Genomic DNA, 20,301 nt, shown 5'->3' on the forward strand with positions numbered 1-20,301 from the left:
GTATCATCACATCACATAGAAGCCGAGAAACTTCCCTCAGCCGCCTCAATCTTCTTGACGGCAGTCTTGTACCCCTCTACCTCCTGCAAACGCTCAGCATAAGAAGCAAGCAGAGGATACTTCTCTCGCATCTTCTGCTCCTTCAGCAAACGCCCACTAGCAGCGATAGCCGGGAAACTCAACAAGATATCCGCAGCTGTCAAATCCTTTCCACAGATCCAAGGGCCACCCTCCGGTGCCGTCTTGAGCTGATCCTCAAGGAAATCAAGGTTCCCCTGAATATTCCGATTAAGGAAAGACGCCTCAACCTGCGAAGCGACGAGGCCGGTAATCGGGCGAATGAAGAAGGGTGGCGAGTTCCGAATAGCTGGGAAGAGACATTAGTTCCGCGTGGTCAGGCTCGGTTTAGGGGTTGCAGGTAGGGGAGATAAACGCATTGCGCATGTGCATGCATTCCATCCCTGCTCCTGCTGCTCCACTTACTATCATTCACAAGACTCATAACCAAAAATGGCATCAGACTTCCTTCAACGTAGTGCATGAAATAGCGGTAACGCATGAACTCTTCACGTTCGCCACCGACTTGTCCTTCCTTGCCTGCAATGTAGCGCTCGGGAACGAGCGACGGGTTGGCCTTTCCGAAGTGATCGCAGAGGTACTCTACGATCGCGCCGGATTCTGCGAGGACCATGGGCGAGGAGGAACCGGGGGCTTCGATGGTGATGACCGGTGACTTGCCGAGGGGGTGGACCTTCTTCAGCTCGGGTGGTGCGAGTTTGTCGGCGCGGCGCTTGAAGGTCTTGAGCTCATACTTGAGCTTGAGTTCCTCCAGCAGCCAGAGGATGCGGTGGCTTCGAGATTGTTCGAGCCTAGCTTGTTAGTTGAGCTTGGGAAAATGGGAGTTTGCGATGTACCAGTATAGGGTGATCTTGCAGCCTTGGTTGTTGTCCGCCATTATGAAGATGAAGACAAAAATGAATAGATGTCTAGAATAATCATTGACTGGAGCAGATTTGTTGAAAAAGTGGCAGTTGGCGGGCTTATATCCTTTCTAAGCTTGGATGATGTCAATGGCCGAGGTACGAACCTGGATTGATAAGGTTAAAGCGCCGAGATCCGCAGATCTCATGTGAAGCGTATTTGTTGGGGTTCGCATCTTCAGCCTTTTTAGTCTGTTCTAGAAGCTCCACTGATCAATTAAATTCTATCTCTTGGTCCCTTCCCATCCGCACTGATTACTGCATGCCAAAAGTGAAAATATAATTTCGCTTCGTGGCCTGAGGTTTCTGGCAACAATATAGCATCTTCCTTACAGCTTTACTATAGGTTTTAATGAGGAAAACAAATTCAATATGAGCAAATGAATTATACTTATATACCAGCCACTAATCAGCAAGAAGCAATATTAAATCCGTCAACCTCTCAATCCTGCTTTAAACCTTCCGCCTGATAAACACTGAAACTAGCAAACTCCCAATAAGCCTCCTCAAAACTCGACGGATTATTAGCAACAAAATCATGACAATTCCCAGGACATTTATACATCTTCTTATAGTACTGCGGATCAGCTCCCAACTGCCCACAAAGATCAATATTCACAATAATACTTTGGTTCTTGAAATGAGACGCAATATCACACTCCGTCCCAGGAAAATCAGCCAACGCAGTTCCCCACGTCGAGGGATCAGGCGCCTGCGCAGGATCCTGAATATCCGCCGGAATCAAAGCCCGAGGCCAGAACCATACACGAATACCCGCCTGTCGAAGTTCGAGGGCATAAACTCCACCTCGATTCGCATTCATCGCTGCTCCGTATGTGTCCGGATCACCAACGACACCGCAGCCCGCGTTTCCGTGAGTGACGTTATCACAGCTCGAGTAGACGGTGTTCCCTGTCTGTTTGCGCTTGACGTCCATCGTGCATCCCGTTGTTGTATGGAGGGTGACTTCGTTGCCGCGGGATCCTTCGTTAGTTGTTTCTAGGATGTCGATCTCGCCGTTATCGGGCCAATTTACACCGTCCGTGAGCCATAGGGCGGGCCATGTGGCGCAGCCGTACGGGGTGTGGATGATGTCGAAGATGAACAGGCCAGTGTCGTATGTTGGGATAGATTCGATGCGTACGGAATTGCGGCCGGCCAGGGCTTTGGGAGTGAATGAGTCGACTCGTAGGATGGCTGAGGTATCGGTTGCGTAGGTGAGGTTGAGGTCGTGGGCTGCTTGCTCATTGACGTATCTTTACTTTTATTAGCTCTGATAGTTGAGGGATTGAAGAAGTGAGACTTACACCACAAACCCATCAGTGGGATCATCTTCGGTGAAGTAATGGAACTTATCGAAGAAGGATGTCCCTTCGTATTTATCGACCAGCTGATAGTCTAAAGGTGTATATTTTGGGTATCGGTTCGCCTTGATGCCAAAGAATGTACCGACTGAGACCAAGATGATGATTACCAAGATAGCAATGACCGACAGTAGCTTTTTGAGTGGTGACCAACCACGAGGATCATACCACTGGAGTGTCGGTTGTTTCCGCTCATCTGGCTTGTCCGAAAGTGGTACTGCTGGCGACAAAGGGGTCTTGGGGATCTTGGCTGGGTCTAGCTTTGGGATCACCGAGGTGGCACCGCTATAGCGAGTCAAATAATCTGGTGGAAGATCTGTATCGTTCATATTGAGGGTAAAGTCCTAAGGAATGTATACGACGATGTTGTATAGCTTGTGTTCAAGACGTGAAAGAGGAATCTGGAAGAGATTCAGATTCGCAAACTCATCAAGGTTGAATATAGACGCGTTTAAAAGAAATTGAAAGTGTTAATGCCGTCATGGTTGTGGAATGTTCTTGATTAAGTCTAGTTGTTCAACGCCGATCATCAATACGGACGGGTGCGGCGCATCAACCGTGGATCAGCCAACTCTAAATGACAGGAGAAGACTTCAATGTTTAATCTTGGAATAGTTTGACGTTTCACGTCATTGAATACATAAAGGAACGCGGGGATAATTTGACGTCAACTGCGCCTTATGGCTGCCGAGAACGGAACGAAGTCCGAAAACAACATCTACACATGTATATAGGTCTCATATGGTAGCCCTGGAGCGTGATATGACAACATAAATGGCACATGGCTTCGATCGATATGGAAGTACGTCTAGGTAGCGAAATTGTTCAACGGGTAGGTATTGTAATATTTTGCCATTCTCCATCCAAGTGGTTATATGCAACTGGAATGCAACCCAATAATTCCATTTCCGTCTATATCTACGAACAAACTCCGTCCAGCCGGGCCTGAATCGTCTTTTCGTCAAATCGTCCACTCTCTCCCTCGTAGTTTCGGAGGACCTCCAGGGTCATCAACCTTCGAGGGGCTTTGCGGCCGGTCATGAGCTCCCACTGCGCAATACCCTGTTCGATAACGTTTTCTAGTCCGTCAGATAGAACCCAGGACCGGCCCGTGTCAGTTCGGATCCGACGTATCTGTTTCAGTAATGGTGTATCTAGAGGTTTATAGGCAAGCTAGACGAGTCAGTAGAGGATACAATGATTCAGACTGAAAATGGAACTTACCTCTACTACAACACCCCCAGTGGGACTACCAAGCCACTGCAGGGGCATTTCAAAGTTGGCCGGCGCCTCATCTTGATCTGGATCGGCCGGCACACAGGACACAATGAGGCTGGGTGGGTTGAAGTCTTCAGGCCAGTCATCTTGTGTTGAGCGCAAGACCCGCACCACATCGACCGAGTCCACTTGAGACGACGCCCAAGAGTTGAAGTGACGGGCCACTTCTTCCGCTCGGGATTGAGTTCGGTTGTAGATGAAGATCTTGCGGCAGCCCATGCGGAGCATAGCGTAAATAGCAGACCGAGCCATGCCACCGGCTCCGATGACCAAGCCCGTTGTTTTCGCACTGATAGCGTTGCGAGGAGAAAGATGGCGAGTGATACAGGTCATAATGCCGACCCAATCCGTATTTTCACCGTACCATCCGAGCACCGGACCTGCCTGGTTGCGTCGGCTGGCTTGCTCCTGAAGCGAGTACATCCCTCCTTCTGATGGTCCCCGCAAGGGCATGATGGTATTGATAGCGCCAATCGCCTCGGCATGTCGACTCTTGGCTGCAAGTTTATGGTAAACCTCTACTCGCCAGGGTTGAACAACACTGGAGCCGCCAAAGTCTGGATCACGACGTAACTCGTCCAGTATGTCGAGAGAGGGAGAATCCGGAATGCGGTAGGTATGGCTCATGCCCGAATGTTGGTGAGCTCCGTTGTGCATGAAAGGCGATAAACTGTAGGACACACTCGAGCCAAGAATGCAAAACTTCAGCGGGTCAAGGACGTAACTTTGAAAGAGGGCTTGAACAGCGTCGCGGGATGTGATCAAAGGATCACGTTCATTCTCAGTGGGACGAGTGATCGCCGGATGGGTCACACTTGTCAGAATAGAGTTGAACACCTGGGACGTCCGTCCAAGGCGTCCAATGTTATAGGCGATCAATGGCGCATGGTCCCCGGGTAACGCGCGGATTTTGTTGCCGAATTCCAAGACACTCGCATTCTCCTCGCGATCTGTAGCCACGCGGAGAAGACGGACAATCTGACAACCAAGCTTCTCTGCTTCATTGTATAGTGTCACACAACTAGCATCGCTCCATTTGACTCGTGAAGTTGCTTCAAATACATGTTGTCCAATAATCTTGGTATTTCCTCGGGCGCGAATGATCTGCGCTAGTTGAGATCGATTCTGTCCAAGATCTACAACCAAGTATTCCACTGCCAGACGTAAACCGTGTTCCAAAATATCGAAATAACATGAAGTCGATTGATCTCGTCGGCCAAGCCCAGATGATGTCGTATCGACAGAGAGGATAATAGGCGTCCGGGAATTGCGGCGCAAAACTGCGACCTGTTGGCTGATGATGGCTGGCATATTTGAGCTCCAGCGGTCAACAGACAACTCAATTGCATCACCGCCGGACTCCAATTCCTGAAGATTCACGTTGTCGTCGATCAAATCGGAGGAGCGAACAAGGATAGCATGGGTGTAAGAACGAAGCTCAGGAGGGGTCTCTAACAGGACAAATGGCGAGTCATAACTCGACTGGTTCACATCGGCTCCCGTAACAAAGCGGACAAAACGGGTCAGGTCCTCCTTGACCTCTTGCAGCTTGAATGAATACGCAGCCGATCGTGGGTCGGGACTTCCATCGTCGGCAACAAAGCGCGTGCGGTCTTCCAGATTGTAGAATTCAAAATTCGAGCATGTACGATGCAACGGGTCTCCTTCCCGCAGTAGGCGGATGGACTGATCTTCAAGCCCCAAGAGCTCTTGAATACGATCGATGTCGCGTAGGATATGCACCACGGGGCAGACCTGCGAAATACGGCGCAGGTGGTCCTGGACCGGTCGAGTAAGACTTCCTAACCCGCACTCTATGACACACCCTGTCTTGTGATTATCCAGCATCTGTTTCAACACATCAATGTCTCGGCGCTGGAATTCCTGGCTGCCATGGCTCTTGAGGTACTCGTGTCGCGTGACCCCGGTCACTTCTTTGAAGTAGTGGTCCTCGGTTATGAAGCGTCGTTTAAGGGCTGCGGCTGCGACGAAGCCAAGGGAGCGCTTTCCACACCCTCGGATGCCCACCAAGACCAAGGAAGCATCAGAATCAAATGTGCGGGGCGTGATAGTGGGCTCCGGGGGATGCATAGGGTGGGCAGAGGATGCTCGGGTCGATTCTGAGTGTGTTGAAGGAGATTCAGGCTCGACAGGATCACGAATGCGGGATTGCCAGTCGAGCATGGCGGGCAAGTGGATACCGACGAGAGGCGGTAGGCGGTAGGTGGGAGGTGGGATGGAGGAAAGAAGGCGGGTGGAATCTGTTAGCTAGGCTGAGGGCGCGGCAGCCATGATCGAGCACGTATACACAGTGGTGATCGCATCAAGGTATGGACTTGAAGATCTTCGCTAAAAGAAGAAGGGAAATCTGGAGAAGGCGCTTTCGCTTTTTCCCCGGATGCCGGATGAGGTACTACCCTGAGCAACCGTGTGGGGCAAATTGGGGCTTATCGCGTGGTCTGATTTGCTGATCGGCAAAAGCTTTAACCCGACAGTTCACCGAGGATAGTAAGAAGTCAGCGATGTTGATTAATCGGCCAGAAAGCATTATATTTTGGGGTTTCTTGTTGTATGGTGATTTGTGCGACAGTACATGCTTGTATCCTAGGATTGACCAATCACGCGGACCTTCATACTTACCTGGTGCTCGTTTCATCCCATTTATCTTGAATTGCATTTGATTGTTTGCGTTACTAAGCATACTACTAATCTTGAAGTTACAGTTTATTCATACTAAGTACTATGCTTGATATCAGATAGAGTACTAGCCTTCCAGGGCCTCACAGTCACGTATTCTACATGAATCAGAAATGCTTGAGAAATGGTGTCATGAAGAGCCGCACCTTTGTTCTTTTTATGAATTACTAGTAGTATGTTCTATTCATATCATTTACTTGCTAATATACAGATATTCTGATCCAATAGCCCGGACAAGCCCGCAGCAAAACGCTTCATCTACTTTCCAACACAAAACCTGCAATTTATTAGTAATTCATGGACATAATTTGATGGGCTGATGTCAAGACTTACTTCTCGAAAACAACACCAAGAACATCCTCCACATCCCCACTTTCGCCTTTCCCGGTGATCCTGGCTAGCATGTCCGCTGCATAGCGCAAATGCTCAGCAGCTGTAACTATGTCGATTTCAGCTTCGTAAGAGTCAGGCATGGCGCCGAAAGAAGATTCACAGTCGTGGGTGGAGGATGCAGATGTTTGGGACAGGAAGTCGTCGAGATGGTCACGGCATTTCTGCAGATTCGAGCTCTGTCGATGCGTAACTCCCAATGAGTCCTCCCAGTATGATATATCGTATTGGGGCTTTCCTTCTTCAGCACCCAGTGGTGCGGCAATCTGCTCAAATGTCGAAATCAATCCCTTTAAAAATTCTTGCAACTGACCAGGGTCAGTTTGGGCGGGTGAAGAGGGTGTCCGCTGTGCCTCATCACAAGAAATGGCGAAAACTCGATTTGTTGGTACAGTGGGTAAGATTTCATGAATAAATTCAGTCAGATCCTTTGGTAGGGCACCCTCCGTTGACCAAGATGAAAGCTTGTCACACTTGTTAACAGCAACCACAAGGCATTTCCCAGCCTCAGCGCATTCGTTGACTGCATCAAGAACCTCGGGCTCTATAGACAGACGAGCGCCCTCAGGAGTATCTTCCAGCGAAAGAACAACAATGACAACATCGGATTCTAAAGCTCTCGCCCTTGCCCGTCGAATGCCTTCCTTTTCGACCGCACCAATCACGACAGATCCACCAGATTCGGGGCTAGCGTCAGCACGAATACCAGCCATGTCTCCGAGCTTACAGTACCAGCCCCCTAGATCAACACCAACATCAACAATATCGCGAGTAGTGCCCTCTTCAGTACTGACAATCGCAGCCTCTTTTCCAACAACCCGGTTCAAAAGTGAGCTCTTCCCGGCGTTCGGGGCACCCAGCAGCGCAATACGGATACCATTGCGAAGCAGCTCTCCCTTGGAAGCATTCTGAATATGGAAGCCAATTTGAACCTGCAGCGCCTGAATTTGGCCAGCGACAGAAGATACCAGTTCTTCCGTAGACTCATCAAAGTGCTGGTCCTCCGAAAAGTCGATCAAAGCCTCTAGCTCACCGCGCGCATACAGCAGCTGCTGGCGCCACAGCTCGTACCGATTCACCAATGCATCACTGGATCCCCGCACTGCTAGACGTCGCTGCTGCTCTGTGTCCGCTGATAGTGTATCGCCCAGAGCTTCGATCTGCGGAAGACCGAGCCGGTCGTTCATGAATGCGCGACGTGTGAACTCTCCCGGCTCGGCGTAACGCACGACAGCGTCTATTTGGTTGGTGCGTGCAATAGCAGCAAGGACCGCTTTGACAATCGCAGGACCACCGTGGATATGGAATTCGAGAATTTCCTCTCCCGTAACTGTTTTCGGCGAGGGAAAGTAGAGGACGAGGGCACCAGCGTCCAGGACTGTATTGGCAGACGGTGGGTGTGACGGGTCGTAGAGGGTGCGCAATGCGGCGCGGCGCGGCTTCGGGAGAGAGGTTTCAGGACATAGCGCGTTGTATATCTGCGCCGAGACTTGTGGTTAGCAAGTAATGGCCGAGCTGCGGGGGTTGGGGAAATGGGTATCTTCCTACCGAGACACATGCTGGACCAGAGACCCGAACTACCGCAATTGCAGCTCTTCCTGGCGCTGTGGATAGCGCATAGATCGTAGAGTCTGAGTCGAGCATGAACCTTCTCATTGGGGAGGAGGTAAAGCTTCGACTGGGCCAAGAAACTCGCTGAGCTGGCGGATGAATCACGATGCGATGGCGTAACGAGCTACGCAGGCCTGCAGCGGGTGCTCGATTCCATGCTGGGCGAAATGAAGCCCAACGCGACACCCAACAATGAGATGCTTGCATGCGTAAAGTGGCGAATCTAAAGTGTATTTGCAAAAGAGCAACTTGCAGACGCAGACGCAGGCACGCTTGGATCTGCGATGTTGATAAGACCGATAAGAAAATAAGCCTTGTGGCCTGATAGATCAGGCGTAAAGTAGGCACCAACCTATCCTTTTGATTACGTGGCTGGGACGCCTGAACTAACTGTTAATCTATTAATAGTTGACTGCAGATGAGAGAACCTTTGATAAGGTGTGGGCCCATTGTGGTGAACTCGTGACTGGTTTAGCTTAAATAGAAAGCTGATGGCCACCTGGGCAGGAACATCTCATTGCTTCTTCCCCGCATCCAGTCCGCGAATCAACATGTCCCCTTCTTCCCTCAAACTCGAGCCATTGACCCTGGAGGATAATGCCGCTCTCACCAACCTATGGTTCGCGGCCTTTACAGCCCCCGAACTACAAAAGGTCTTCCCTGATACCCCTGGAGTCCGTCAATGGCTACAAAACGCCAACCAGCATGACTTGATCAACAAGCCATTCCAGAAGTACATTAAAATTGTGGACACGAAAAGCAAAGACGAGAATGGTCGACCCCGCATAGCCGCCTATGCGAAGTGGGATCTATCAACACCTGAGGAACGAGGACGTCGCTATCCACCGTGGCACGCTGAGATGCCTGGGGACATGTGCGAAGCGTTTTTCCTCAAAGAAGAGGACAATCGGAGACGTGTGATGGGCGATCGGAAACACTACTGTACCATAAACCCCTTTGATTCTTGAAATAGAAGTCCTGCTAACTGGGTTGAATACAGATTTGGATACCGTCGCTACACACCCTGACTATCAACGACGAGGATGTGGCTCTATGCTTGTCCAGTGGGGTTGTGATTTGGCTGATGCTGAGGGTGTAAGTGCGTATGTTGATGCTAGTAAGGATGGCGCACCTCTTTACGCAAAGCATGGATTTGTGGATTACAGCAATCCAGGAGAGGAAATCGCTTCAATGGCTCGGTATTTCAAGGGCTCTTGATCTTCCCACGGGAGCCGGGAGAATTCATTCTTCCTGGTGACTTATCTGTTGAATTCGGTTCATGGTAAAAAATGCTTAATCTGTACTAGAGACTTACTTATCTACTAGGTACTCATCAGCAAGCAAAACCCTCCTATATTGGCGCTTTTTGTGTCTTTGCCATGCATTACAATGAACAGCTCGACAAATTTCCCCTTATAGTGTGCCAGGCGGAGTGACGTCGGACGTTTTGTAACGCTTACAGAGGGCATATTCCACTTCCCTCTCTTAGATCCTTTCTCTTCTCTTCATACCACGCCATATTGAGCTTAGTACTTCTCTTGGTGTATGCTACGCATATTACCTTCAACAACATTGTTTCCCGCATCGACTGCAACGCTGTAATCTGTCATACTTTACCTACAGCACCCTCTGGGAGTTTCGCGAAGGGACGAAGTGGATGTAAACACTCGTATCTTGGCCTTGTGGATAAATAATTACCCACTCTAAACCTCAAATTTCGTCGTGAGTCATACATGTATCGTCACAGTTTTTTTCTTTTTATCGAATACCTGGGAATTTTTGCATCAACTTAACTCTTAATTCGAAAAACAATCTTTTAAGTAGGTCCTAGTTTCGACAATATTTCCCTTCCCACATATATTCGTTTGGAACTGACGTTTGCCTGGTAGCATACAATGGCTTCTCCGACATCAACGCTTCAGCAAAAAAGCTGGAAAAATGGCCCATATTTGATATCAACAAATTCATCCATGATCCCTGTTTCCATCTTGAATGCTTGGTTCGCAACTGAAGAAGTGTACTGGGCAAAACCGATGCCCGACGACGTTATGCGTGAAACGCTCGAACGGTCTCTCTGCTTTGGACTGTACTACGGAGTGGATCAGCAGGAGAAAGCGCCTACAGATAAAGGCTTTCGCGAACTAGATTTCATCGGTATCGCGCGATGCATAACCGACTTCACAACATTTATCTACTTAACTGATGTATTCGTTCTTCCCACGCATCAAGGTCACGGACTTGGAACATGGCTCGTGAAATGTGTTCAGGAAGTTGTTGAAAGTATGCCTTATCTAAGACGGTCTTTACTGTTCACGGAGGATTGGAAGCGATCTGTGCCTTTCTATAAGAAGCTCATGGGGGTGGAAGTCCACGAATACAAGGCACCATCTGATGGCAATGAAGGCGAAGGATTAGCTGTAATGATGCGAAAGGGCAAAGGAAATCCCAGTTACAAGGAGGATATCTGACCATCTGGGAGTCTACTTCCTTTCAAGGTTATGAGGTGATCAGCTCAGTGTACGCATAGTCATTCCAGATAAATTTTTTTTTGCTGACAGATTACCCAGTGGAGGCTTGGGAGGCATCTGAGGAAAAGGATTTGCATTCAATTACCCAACCCTTTAATAATCGATATACTACTGAGATATAGAAGATATACAACGCAGCTTTTTGTAATCAAGCCGGAAAATTCGATTGCTGCTATCCTTTAAGCAATATTTTATAGGCCCTTGAAGTACAATTCGCTTCTTGAATCTTGTGTACCCACTATGGTTTTTGACAGCATTTTAAGATTCAAGTACATAATAATCACTCATCAGTCTTCTCCATAATATATAGTCTCCTTGCGGTTGGATATAGGCAAAATGTACATACAATTTCAATCAAGCTGCCGCAACATGGAGGAATATTGACCTCTTTTCCCGCGTGGATTGATTCGATGCATAGATTTATGGGGTTCCTAAGAGCGGAGTGGAGTATCTGGCGATGAAGTAGACTGTCCGAGCTTGCGGACATATGGCGGAGAAGCATATACTTAAGAGATGTAAAGATCATTCGTGTTCTCTCTTTCATCCATTCATTTGCCTTTGGACAAACTTCATCCAAACATCAAAACACCTATTGGTGATTCTAGATAAACATGGGCGCAAGTTCAAGGGCTAAAATCCATTCAAAACCCGAGTCTAACTACCCAAGAAAACAAACCGCTCACTCATTGTACGCGCTGTAGAGGATGTGGCTCTCGAGAATCGACCTAGCCCAGAGCTGACAGACCCCTGGGATGTCAGAGTCCAATTTGCGGAGAATGGTACACAGCCAGGAAAGGGATTCAGCCAAACTCGCGCGGATTTCGCACGGACCTTTGGTGTAGATGAAGCTGTCGTCCCCCATTCTAGACCTGAGGACAAGGATGATCTCGTGTGGAATGAGGAGGTAGCACGGCTTATGAAGGAGAAATCTGATTGAGGGGAGGGGCCAGATATTGTTCTTGAAGCGATGGGTGCGCAGGCTTGTATCCCGACGGCAATTCATTTAACGACAAAGGGTGGGACATATGTGCAGGCTGGTATGGGGCGAGAGGTTATTTCCATCCGACCTGTCACTGAACATGTTTAACAAGTGCAGGATGTTGTTTTCCTTATCAAAACGGCGTGTATTCGTGACTTGTACATTCGGGGATATATTCGGTACACTGTCGGTTGTTACCCGATGGCCGTAGATGATTGCTAGGGAGAAGATTGATGTCAAACTGTTGATCACCAATCGGTTCAAGTTCGAGCAGTCGGAGGAGGCGTTTGATTTGGTGCGACACGGTAGGGAGGGTTTCATTAAGGATATTATTATTGGAGTATCTTGTTTCTTAAATACAAATTGACGGGCAAATATGGCCATTAGATAAACTTTGGGAATTATAGAGTAAGACCAATCTCGGCAAGAGCCTTGGTGACGTTCAGTGAAACGGTCAGGTTATTGGCCTTCAAGGCGTCGGTGAAGTAGGGCAGCTCCTTTCCGTTGTACACACTAGACTCGCCGACAATAGTAAACGGCACAACACCATCGGTGAAGGGGTTGCTGGACGAAGTGAGTAGCTCAACAATGGCAGTCTCGTTCACGGTGGCAGTCATTGGAACAGAGTTGTTTCCAGGCTTGACGGTGAGGTCGTCAAGGTAGCATTTACCCAAGACTGTGCCGAGTACTACAAGGTCGAAGGTGGTATTTCCCTAGATGAAGTAAGCACATAATCAAGTTGACAGTTAGCAAGCAGTTCGACGTACCATGGGCAATGTCATCACGGACGCGTTAGGAATGAGGACGGTGCCGTTCATGTTGCGTCCATTGACAGTGGTAGTCAAGATGTGGAACTCGGTAATATCGAAGCCCTTCAGCTTGTTGAGGCCTGTCGAGTTACTTCAATTAGCATGGCAACACATGGGACAAAAAGAACAGGATTTACCTTTCATCTCAACAGTCTTATTGTAAGTGACGGTGACCTTGGGCAAGGATCCCTGCTGCAACTTGGGCTTGCCATAGATATTCAACGAGAGATCTTCGCTGACCATGGCCGTGGTGCAGAAGTCAGCAAAAGCATCAGCATCACTCAGATCGAGAGTCTGAGAGATATCGACAACAGCGCCATTCTTGGACTTGACTTCGGGAACATTGACGGTGGCAAAAGTGGCAGCTCCCAGCAAGGAGACAGCGGCGTTGAATGCAAAGATTTTAGGGTGATAGGAGCTGTGGCTGCCGATGACTTGGGTCTGGTTAAGGACAAATGACTCGGGCTTGGGGTCGCTGAGAACCATGCTGCTGATAGTGAGAGTTGAGTCATTGATAGCGTTCTGAGCGATCTTGGGGTAGCCGACATAGACGCTGTTGTTGATTAGACTGAATTCGCAAAAATTCCATCAAGCTTTGACTTACACTGGCAGAACCACCACAAGCACAACAATGATGAGCGCGATCAGGTATGCCCACCACCACTTTTTGAAATGAGCGCCGACTCGTGACCCAAAGGATTGGTTCGGTGAGGCGACAGTGGTAGTCTCCATGACTTCAGCTTTCTCGGACATGGTGCTATAGTCCAACTAGGATGATCCTGGTTTGGTAAGCTTTAAGATCGAAACCGAAATGAAGAGGGCATACCGAGGATTCTAGTAGATTGTCAAGGAAGAAAACGAAGGAAAAAAAAACAAAGGATCGGAAGACTAGAGCAAGTAAAATAGACTAAGTAAGGCACCAAGAGCTCCGAGCATACATTTAGTCACGGAACGCACCGGCTCTGTTATATTTTATTTTTATTTTTACTAATGCTAACATAAAATTTATTTCCTATTTTCTAGAGCCGCAGAGATTAAATCTTCATGTGGAGACAGGTTTAGCGAAGTAAATGGAGTCAGAAAGCGGGATAGATCGAGAAGCGAAAGAACTTGGTGGAAATGAGATCCACATGTTCTCACCAAAAACTCATTGAGGCAATTCCCGCCAATTTGCGGGGATGATCACCCCAGCTGACATGTTTCATATTACATCTAACTAACTTTCGAAGGTTACTTTACTTCGTTCAAACTGAGTTCAATCGGGAACCCTGACTTGCTCCGATCCATGATTTACCATGGTTGTTGGTCATATGCCGATGGTCAACAAATATGCTTCTTAGTGTAACCAGGGCTCTAGAAATTGGAGGGTTCCCCTTGCCTCGTGCCGTTGCATTGACTAGAAGTTAACCCATGATCCTGATTGGTTCATGGTCAAGCTAGCTGCAACAAGGGCGCTTGCCAAGGCTCAGCCATGGGAAGCAGAGGGTCTGCGGGTCAAAGTAAAATGGGACTAGTGGACGCCAATGTCCACTTTCATCCGGATATATGACTTTCTTTAGTTTGGATCCCTCTGATCTTACTCCTATTGGGGGAATTCGACCGAGCTTTGATTCACGCTAAAGTAGACAAAGGTCTCCCAAGGTTGCTTTGCATAAGTTATCCTAATGAGTACTAAATTAGTAACTCGCCTCCGTACTGCATAGCCCTAGGATCAAAGAACAAAGACAAAGGGGTAGGTATGATGGTGACAAAGGCCTTTTATCATTGATGAAGTATACAAAGACATCTAAGCACATTGTGTCGCCCTGCAAGACTTGAGACTCACTACCAATTGTATTGATTCACAATGGTGTTTATAAAGGACGAGAATCTCCTCTGTTTCCTCGAAATCAGAACATCAGAATCACTTCCATTCATCAAGTCGATGAGCGGGAAACATCCGGTAATATTTGAGACATTCATCTTTTCTTCTGCAATTTACACTTGCTATAACACTCATAAATACCCCATACCCCCTCTGATCCAGGTACAACATGCATACTACTGACCTTTCTAGTAATTTCTGGCACCGCGAGCAGTTTGATTGGGCCGAAGAGGTCGAGAACGAGATTATGAAAACTCGGTTTTCTGCAAGTTGTCCCAAGAGCTGCTTGGAGGTTGACGATCGCACTGACACAGCACAAACCGATCTACCTAGACCCGAAAGTTGTCGAGACAGTTACGAAACAGAGTTGCTTGACCGATTCGACGAACCAGAATTGTTTGACCCATTCGCCGATGATTCTATTGAATTCATGTTGGACAATGGCTTCGATCTCACTTGCGATAACACAGAGAGCCCATCATTTTATCCAGAATATTACACAGAAGCATGGCAATCCATTGAGCAAGACGTCACCAGGGAATTTGCTTGGCGTGAGCAGTCTATGTTTCAGTACAGCAGTATCCATCATTTCAACTGGCTAGGGGAAGGTGTCCTAGAGCGCAGTTCCACCCTACCAGAGGAGTCGTTGGCCGTAATGCTTTCTTGTCCCAAGGTTCCCCAGGCCACAGACAATTACCGTATCCAGGCTATTCTCCGTCGTGCCTATACATTCCTGGACCCTGTACTTCTCAGTCTAGACGATGTGGATGATTCCATCCTACTTCTCCGTGGCTCTGCCCTTCAACGTGCTGCAAAGGACCATGTATTCAAGTACTACACCGCCCATGGCCAGTGGATGTTTGACGATACCGAACCCATTCAAAACACCACATTGGATATCGGCGAAGTTAGCACATACGTTGAGCCCAATGTGGTGATTGGTAATGGGTTTGTCAAGCATAACCTACTTCGATCCAGAGCGGAATTCCATAAGATCCGTGATGATACTATTGCCTCGTTGTCTCCTGCACGTCGAGGGAGGCATTGGAAACCCAGCCCTTCGAGATTGCAGACAGTGGAGTCTATCAAGCATGTAGATGATCAACCAATGAAGAAGCCAGTTCCTCTCAGCTCCTCAGAGGCAGGACCTTCCAAATCCAACGAGAAGAACACGAGAGTTATCTTCCTTCCTCCTACTAAGCCAATCATGCACCCTAGTAGAGATCCCGATGTTTACTACACCTTCCCCCCATCTAGAATTGGAGAATCCAAGCTGAGACGTTTCTTCAGAAAGACATGGAAATCTGTTTTGTCTGGTCTTCGACTAACAGAGTCATGTTGTTCTAAATAGTTTTATTGCTCTGCACGTATGTTTAGATTGTATAATTTTGTGGAAATAAAAAGCTTTTGAATTGAACAGTGAATAATTGATCACATACATGAATACTCCTAAGGGTAGGTAAACTAAATCACTTCAAATTTCGAAATGTTCAGTTGTTGACTACTGACTCTCCCACTAGTGTGGCGTGATGATGATCTCCCGGGGAAAAAAAGATTCCGCATTACCTACCTCAACTTAAGAATTAAGGGGTCACGTCACTTCCACCACTCTCCGGCAGAATGCCCTCAAGGTCACTTGTTGGGCTTTTCTCCAGCTACCTACCGCAATCATTGCGCGAGTCGGTGGAGCCCAACGTCCCTATTTACGAGACACTGGTTGTCGTCGTGTTCATCTCCCTCGTCCGCTACCTGGCATACCCTTACATCCAAGGCCGCAAGGAAGCTGCCGTCGCGTTCAACGTCCCCGTACCACCAGAAGTGCGCAAAAGCAACACCGGCAAGAAATGGGATGAGGTCTCGGGCGAGCAGAAGCAGGTGTTGGAGGATCAAGCTCGGGGGGTGAGTGTCAATGCATTCTGGGTTTAGGCCGAAGCTAACCACTGTGTTCTGTGTTACCTAGAAATGGAACGACAAGTTGATTATGAGCTACTGTCCCGCCGACGGTCGAGTGTTAGGGAATGGGATTCGCCCCGCGACGGTCGATGAGGTCGACGAATCGGTGCGGGCGGCCAAATTGGCCCAGCGCGAATGGGTCAAGACTACCTTTGCGGAGCGCAGGAAGGTTCTCCGGACTCTGTTGAAATATGTTCTTGAGCACCAGGACGATATTGTGACTGCTTGCTGCCTCGACTCGGGAAAGACAAAAGTGGATGCCTCGTTCGGCGAGATTCTCGTGACGGCCGAGAAGCTCAAGTGGACAATCGATCATGGCGAGAAGGCCCTGCTGCCTTCGCGCCGACCTACCAATTTCCTCATGATGTACAAGAAGAATATGGTCACCTATGAGCCTCTCGGAGTAGTCTCCGCCTGTGTATCCTGGAACTACCCCTTCCACAACTTCATCGGACCGGTAATCAGCGCTCTGTTCACCGGCAACGGTGTCGTCGTCAAGCCCTCCGAACAAACCGCCTGGTGTACCGCTTACTTCCTCGATATCGTCCGCGGAGCCCTCTCAAGCTGCGGACACTCGCGCGACCTGGTCCAAACAATCGTGTGCCTTCCCACCGTCGCAGACAAGCTAACCTCACACCCGGATATCTCGCACCTAACCTTTATCGGCTCCCGACCCGTCGCTTTCAAAGTCTGCGAATCCGCAGCTAAATCCTTAACCCCTGTCTGCGTGGAACTAGGCGGCAAAGATCCTGCCGTCATTCTCGACGACCCCCGTACCATCCGCAACCTACCCAGCATCGCCTCGATCCTCATGCGTGGCGTCTTCCAATCCGCCGGCCAGAACTGTATTGGTGTCGAGCGCATCATCGCCTTACCCGGTATATACGAGAAGCTTGTCGAAATGGTCACCCCGCGTATTCGCGACCTTCGTCTCGGCTCTATCCTCCTCGATACCCCATCCACTGATCCCTCCGCTTGCACCCCCGATATGGGCGCTATGATTTCCCCGGCCTGCTTCGAGAAGGTTGAAGCTTTGGTTGCCGAGGCTGTGAAACAAGGAGCTCGTCTGTTGGCTGGTGGAAAGCGTTATGAACACCCGAAATACCCTCAAGGCCACTACTTTACGCCTACCCTCCTCGTTGATGTAACCCGGGACATGCGCATCGCTCAGGAAGAGCTATTCGCACCTATTTTTCTCGTTATGCGCGCCGATTCCGTCCCCGATGCTATCGCCATCGCTAACTCGACCATGTATGCCCTCGGAGCGAGTGTCTTCGGGCACAATTCTGCTGATGTCCAGGCTTGCGTCTCCGGCATCGATGCTGGTATGGTGTCTGTCAATGACTTTGGCGCATACTACGCCGTTCAGTTACCTTTTGGTGGCGTTAAGGGATCTGGGTACGGTCGGTTTGCAGGTGATGAAGGTCTGCGCGGGCTTTGTAATACCAAGGCTGTTTGTGTGGATCTATTTCCTAAACTTGTGGGTACTGCTATCCCTCCGCGGGTGGACTATCCGATCCAGAAGCGGGAGGGCAGTGCTGGGGTCAAGGATGGTAATTCAGCGTGGGAGATGTGTAAGGGTGTTGTTGAGACAGGATATCAGTTGACGATCGGTGGACGTATTGCTGGTATCTTACGCTTGTTGAGCAACATGTAGTTAAGTTGAAGTGTACCATATGTAATTGTCTCGTGGCAATGTCCATCGAGTGTGATATTCTATTCTATGTACATGTCTATTCATCTAGAAACCTGTGATACTCGGGAATCATCAACGTCTAGTTCACACATCTAACAAAGCCAGGCGATAGCTCAGGACCAGCCCTCACTAACCAATGATCCTCATTCCGGAACGAGGATTCATCCAGCCAATTCTTAAACGCTACTCGATGCGGTTGAAGTGCCTCATCAAAGAAACGTTTTCCCGGCGCATCCTCTAAATTCTGCTGCCCAGCGATAAACAGCTGGCGAGTTGCGGACTGCCGCACATAAGCGATCTGACGCGGGAGATCCAACATGAAATCCGACAACCACTGCGAAAAGCGCGAAATAATCAGATTTTCAACAGTGGGTCGCCTGAGAGCACGTTGGACATTATCCATATTCCACTGTATGATAGCGGGTGAATTTCCTGGAACAGACTCCGCACTAGCCCGAAGCACAGCTTCAAAGAACTTGTGACAAAGCTGCGACTTATCCTTAAAAACACGGATGACATGCTCGAAATGCTCCGAGGGAATGGTATAGAACACAGGCTCACCTTGATTGCGAACATGCCATCGGAAAATGTACTCGTCGAGTTTAAGGAGAGAGATAAGGGCTTCGTAGTTCTGTGTCTGGATAGCTCGCGATACACCCTGGTGCAGAGCTGAGCGGTTCAGCATCGAGGTTGTCCCAGGATCATGTTCCATATCATCATGCGCAAAGTTAGCCGAAGTCACCCGCAGCATCTCAAGGAAGGCGACATCGTCCGGGGTGAAGCCTGTTTCGCGGCCACGGAGTAACTTCTCCGGGAAGACGCACACGCTGATTGCAGGCCAGTGCAGGATCTGCTTTAACGAGAAGTGGACGATCTGAACCTCAATCATCGGGATAACCATCATCTTGTAGGTTTCTGGCTTAAATTTGGAGATCTTCTCATATTCCATCCGTGTGAAGCCTATCGCCTCTATGAGTTGGGTGCTCGTGATCCCTTTGCCATTGAATGTAGTCGGGCTGTCCGTTTTCCGATTCATGAATCGCTCTAAGTTTTTTCGCTCGGTTGCGTCCATTTCTATTCCCTCATCGAGCCAGTGGCGTTGGATATGGAGATTCATCAATGTCGGGATATGTTTGATAATGCGGTCCATGGTACACCATTTGCAGGAAAATACGAGCGCTTGAATCATTGAGCGTTCGCCCATGTGCAGCCGGACGTAGTCTATCGGGTTGAAGATGGCCTTGATGGCAGGGCTTCCATGCTTCAGAGTGCCTGGGTGGCCGGCAGGGTAGTATTTTTGGAAGACTGGAGGATCCTCCCAGAAGGCAAGGAGGATGAGGAGGCGATAGATACGCTCGCTTGAGAGTGCTGCAGCCACGACGTGTGATGCGCGGGGGAGGTTCACGTTCATCGAGTATAGGAAGATCTTTTCGATGATCTCGACTGGCAGGACTTCGAGCATGGATAGGCGGCGGGGTGGAGATACGTCATGTACCGGCGCAGGCAGCCGGCTCTGTACGGTGCTGAGCATGGATGGAGAATCATCTGCCGGAGCAAACGGTTCGCCCTCTACAGAGGTATTGGAGCTAATATTCGAGGGTAGTCCTGGGGAACGCTTTCGTTTGTGTTTGGACTTGGAGATGGAGCTGGAGCTGGATTTTGATTTTGATTTTGGTCGAGGCGAGGCGACAGATCTGAGAATTATTTCTAAAGGAATGGGGTGACGGTGTGCTTCTCGTGTGTGAGTCCTGTCATTGCTCCGCACGGGTCCCATGGCAGATGGGATGAGGATTCATGCATACTGCAAAGAATATGATTGCTTTTGCTTGGTGGCGAATCGGTGATTGGCTGATTCCGTTGATTGCTTACATGCACGCAAAAGTTCTAATAATACCGCCTTCCTTATTTAGCTCACCGCCTCTTGCCATGAATGACATATGAAGCCAGTGAATGTAGTAACTAGTTGATGTGTTTCCATATTTCATAATAATCCCGTGACAAACTTCCGGCGCAATATTTGTTTGTCATCAACGACGTCATATTAAGGATCGTAAGTGCAGAATGAATTAAAGCAAGTACAAAGGCGCAGAGCAACAAGTATGTGTAAGAATTGGTGGAGCATTAGAATTGCACGACCATCATCGAGCCAAAC

General features: G+C 48.9%; 10 protein-coding genes across 10 annotated transcripts; 4 read left to right on the forward strand and 6 right to left on the reverse strand.

The window, feature by feature from the left end:
• Nucleotides 1–11: 11 nt before the first annotated feature.
• N7520_005993 (glutathione S-transferase) lies at nucleotides 12–955 on the reverse strand (the record flags this gene model as incomplete). The annotated part of the gene is made up of 3 exons (XM_057139927.1): nucleotides 12–367; nucleotides 484–869; nucleotides 915–955. The coding sequence occupies 3 exons, from the start codon at nucleotides 953–955 to the stop codon at nucleotides 12–14; spliced, it is 783 nt and encodes a 260-aa protein (XP_056993933.1).
• Nucleotides 956–1,422: 467 nt separating this feature from the next.
• N7520_005994 (glycoside hydrolase family 16 protein) lies at nucleotides 1,423–2,673 on the reverse strand (the record flags this gene model as incomplete). Its single annotated transcript, XM_057139928.1, has 2 exons — nucleotides 1,423–2,236; nucleotides 2,288–2,673. The coding sequence occupies 2 exons, from the start codon at nucleotides 2,671–2,673 to the stop codon at nucleotides 1,423–1,425; spliced, it is 1,200 nt and encodes a 399-aa protein (XP_056993934.1).
• Nucleotides 2,674–3,262: 589 nt separating this feature from the next.
• On the reverse strand, nucleotides 3,263–5,806 carry N7520_005995 (repressor protein; the record flags this gene model as incomplete). Its single annotated transcript, XM_057139929.1, has 2 exons — nucleotides 3,263–3,517; nucleotides 3,569–5,806. The coding sequence occupies 2 exons, from the start codon at nucleotides 5,804–5,806 to the stop codon at nucleotides 3,263–3,265; spliced, it is 2,493 nt and encodes an 830-aa protein (XP_056993935.1).
• A 771-nt stretch (nucleotides 5,807–6,577) lies between these two features.
• N7520_005996 (tRNA modification GTPase) lies at nucleotides 6,578–8,527 on the reverse strand (the record flags this gene model as incomplete). The annotated part of the gene is made up of 3 exons (XM_057139930.1): nucleotides 6,578–6,596; nucleotides 6,653–8,187; nucleotides 8,258–8,527. The coding sequence occupies 3 exons, from the start codon at nucleotides 8,525–8,527 to the stop codon at nucleotides 6,578–6,580; spliced, it is 1,824 nt and encodes a 607-aa protein (XP_056993936.1).
• Nucleotides 8,528–8,871: 344 nt separating this feature from the next.
• N7520_005997 (GNAT family N-acetyltransferase) lies at nucleotides 8,872–9,538 on the forward strand (the record flags this gene model as incomplete). Its single annotated transcript, XM_057139931.1, has 2 exons — nucleotides 8,872–9,262; nucleotides 9,321–9,538. 2 exons carry the CDS (start codon nucleotides 8,872–8,874, stop codon nucleotides 9,536–9,538), a joined length of 609 nt encoding a protein of 202 aa, XP_056993937.1.
• A 677-nt stretch (nucleotides 9,539–10,215) lies between these two features.
• N7520_005998 (GNAT family N-acetyltransferase) lies at nucleotides 10,216–10,788 on the forward strand (the record flags this gene model as incomplete). The annotated part of the gene is made up of 1 exon (XM_057139932.1): nucleotides 10,216–10,788. The coding sequence occupies one exon, from the start codon at nucleotides 10,216–10,218 to the stop codon at nucleotides 10,786–10,788; it is 573 nt and encodes a 190-aa protein (XP_056993938.1).
• A 1,440-nt stretch (nucleotides 10,789–12,228) lies between these two features.
• Nucleotides 12,229–13,389, reverse strand: N7520_005999 (DUF3712 domain-containing protein; the record flags this gene model as incomplete). The annotated part of the gene is made up of 4 exons (XM_057139933.1): nucleotides 12,229–12,540; nucleotides 12,595–12,716; nucleotides 12,774–13,189; nucleotides 13,241–13,389. The coding sequence occupies 4 exons, from the start codon at nucleotides 13,387–13,389 to the stop codon at nucleotides 12,229–12,231; spliced, it is 999 nt and encodes a 332-aa protein (XP_056993939.1).
• Nucleotides 13,390–14,669: 1,280 nt separating this feature from the next.
• On the forward strand, nucleotides 14,670–15,851 carry N7520_006000 (uncharacterized protein; the record flags this gene model as incomplete). Its single annotated transcript, XM_057139934.1, has 1 exon — nucleotides 14,670–15,851. One exon carries the CDS (start codon nucleotides 14,670–14,672, stop codon nucleotides 15,849–15,851), a length of 1,182 nt encoding a protein of 393 aa, XP_056993940.1.
• A 269-nt stretch (nucleotides 15,852–16,120) lies between these two features.
• Nucleotides 16,121–18,110, forward strand: N7520_006001 (aldehyde dehydrogenase family protein; the record flags this gene model as incomplete). The annotated part of the gene is made up of 2 exons (XM_057139935.1): nucleotides 16,121–16,399; nucleotides 16,461–18,110. The coding sequence occupies 2 exons, from the start codon at nucleotides 16,121–16,123 to the stop codon at nucleotides 18,108–18,110; spliced, it is 1,929 nt and encodes a 642-aa protein (XP_056993941.1).
• A 118-nt stretch (nucleotides 18,111–18,228) lies between these two features.
• On the reverse strand, nucleotides 18,229–19,923 carry N7520_006002 (uncharacterized protein; the record flags this gene model as incomplete). The annotated part of the gene is made up of 1 exon (XM_057139936.1): nucleotides 18,229–19,923. One exon carries the CDS (start codon nucleotides 19,921–19,923, stop codon nucleotides 18,229–18,231), a length of 1,695 nt encoding a protein of 564 aa, XP_056993942.1.
• Nucleotides 19,924–20,301: the final 378 nt, after the last annotated feature.

The sequence above is a fragment of the Penicillium odoratum genome (assembly GCF_028828045.1).
Source record: "Penicillium odoratum strain IBT 22623 chromosome Unknown utg000005l_segment0_segment0, whole genome shotgun sequence".
Classification (NCBI taxonomy): Eukaryota; Fungi; Ascomycota; class Eurotiomycetes; order Eurotiales; family Aspergillaceae; genus Penicillium; species Penicillium odoratum.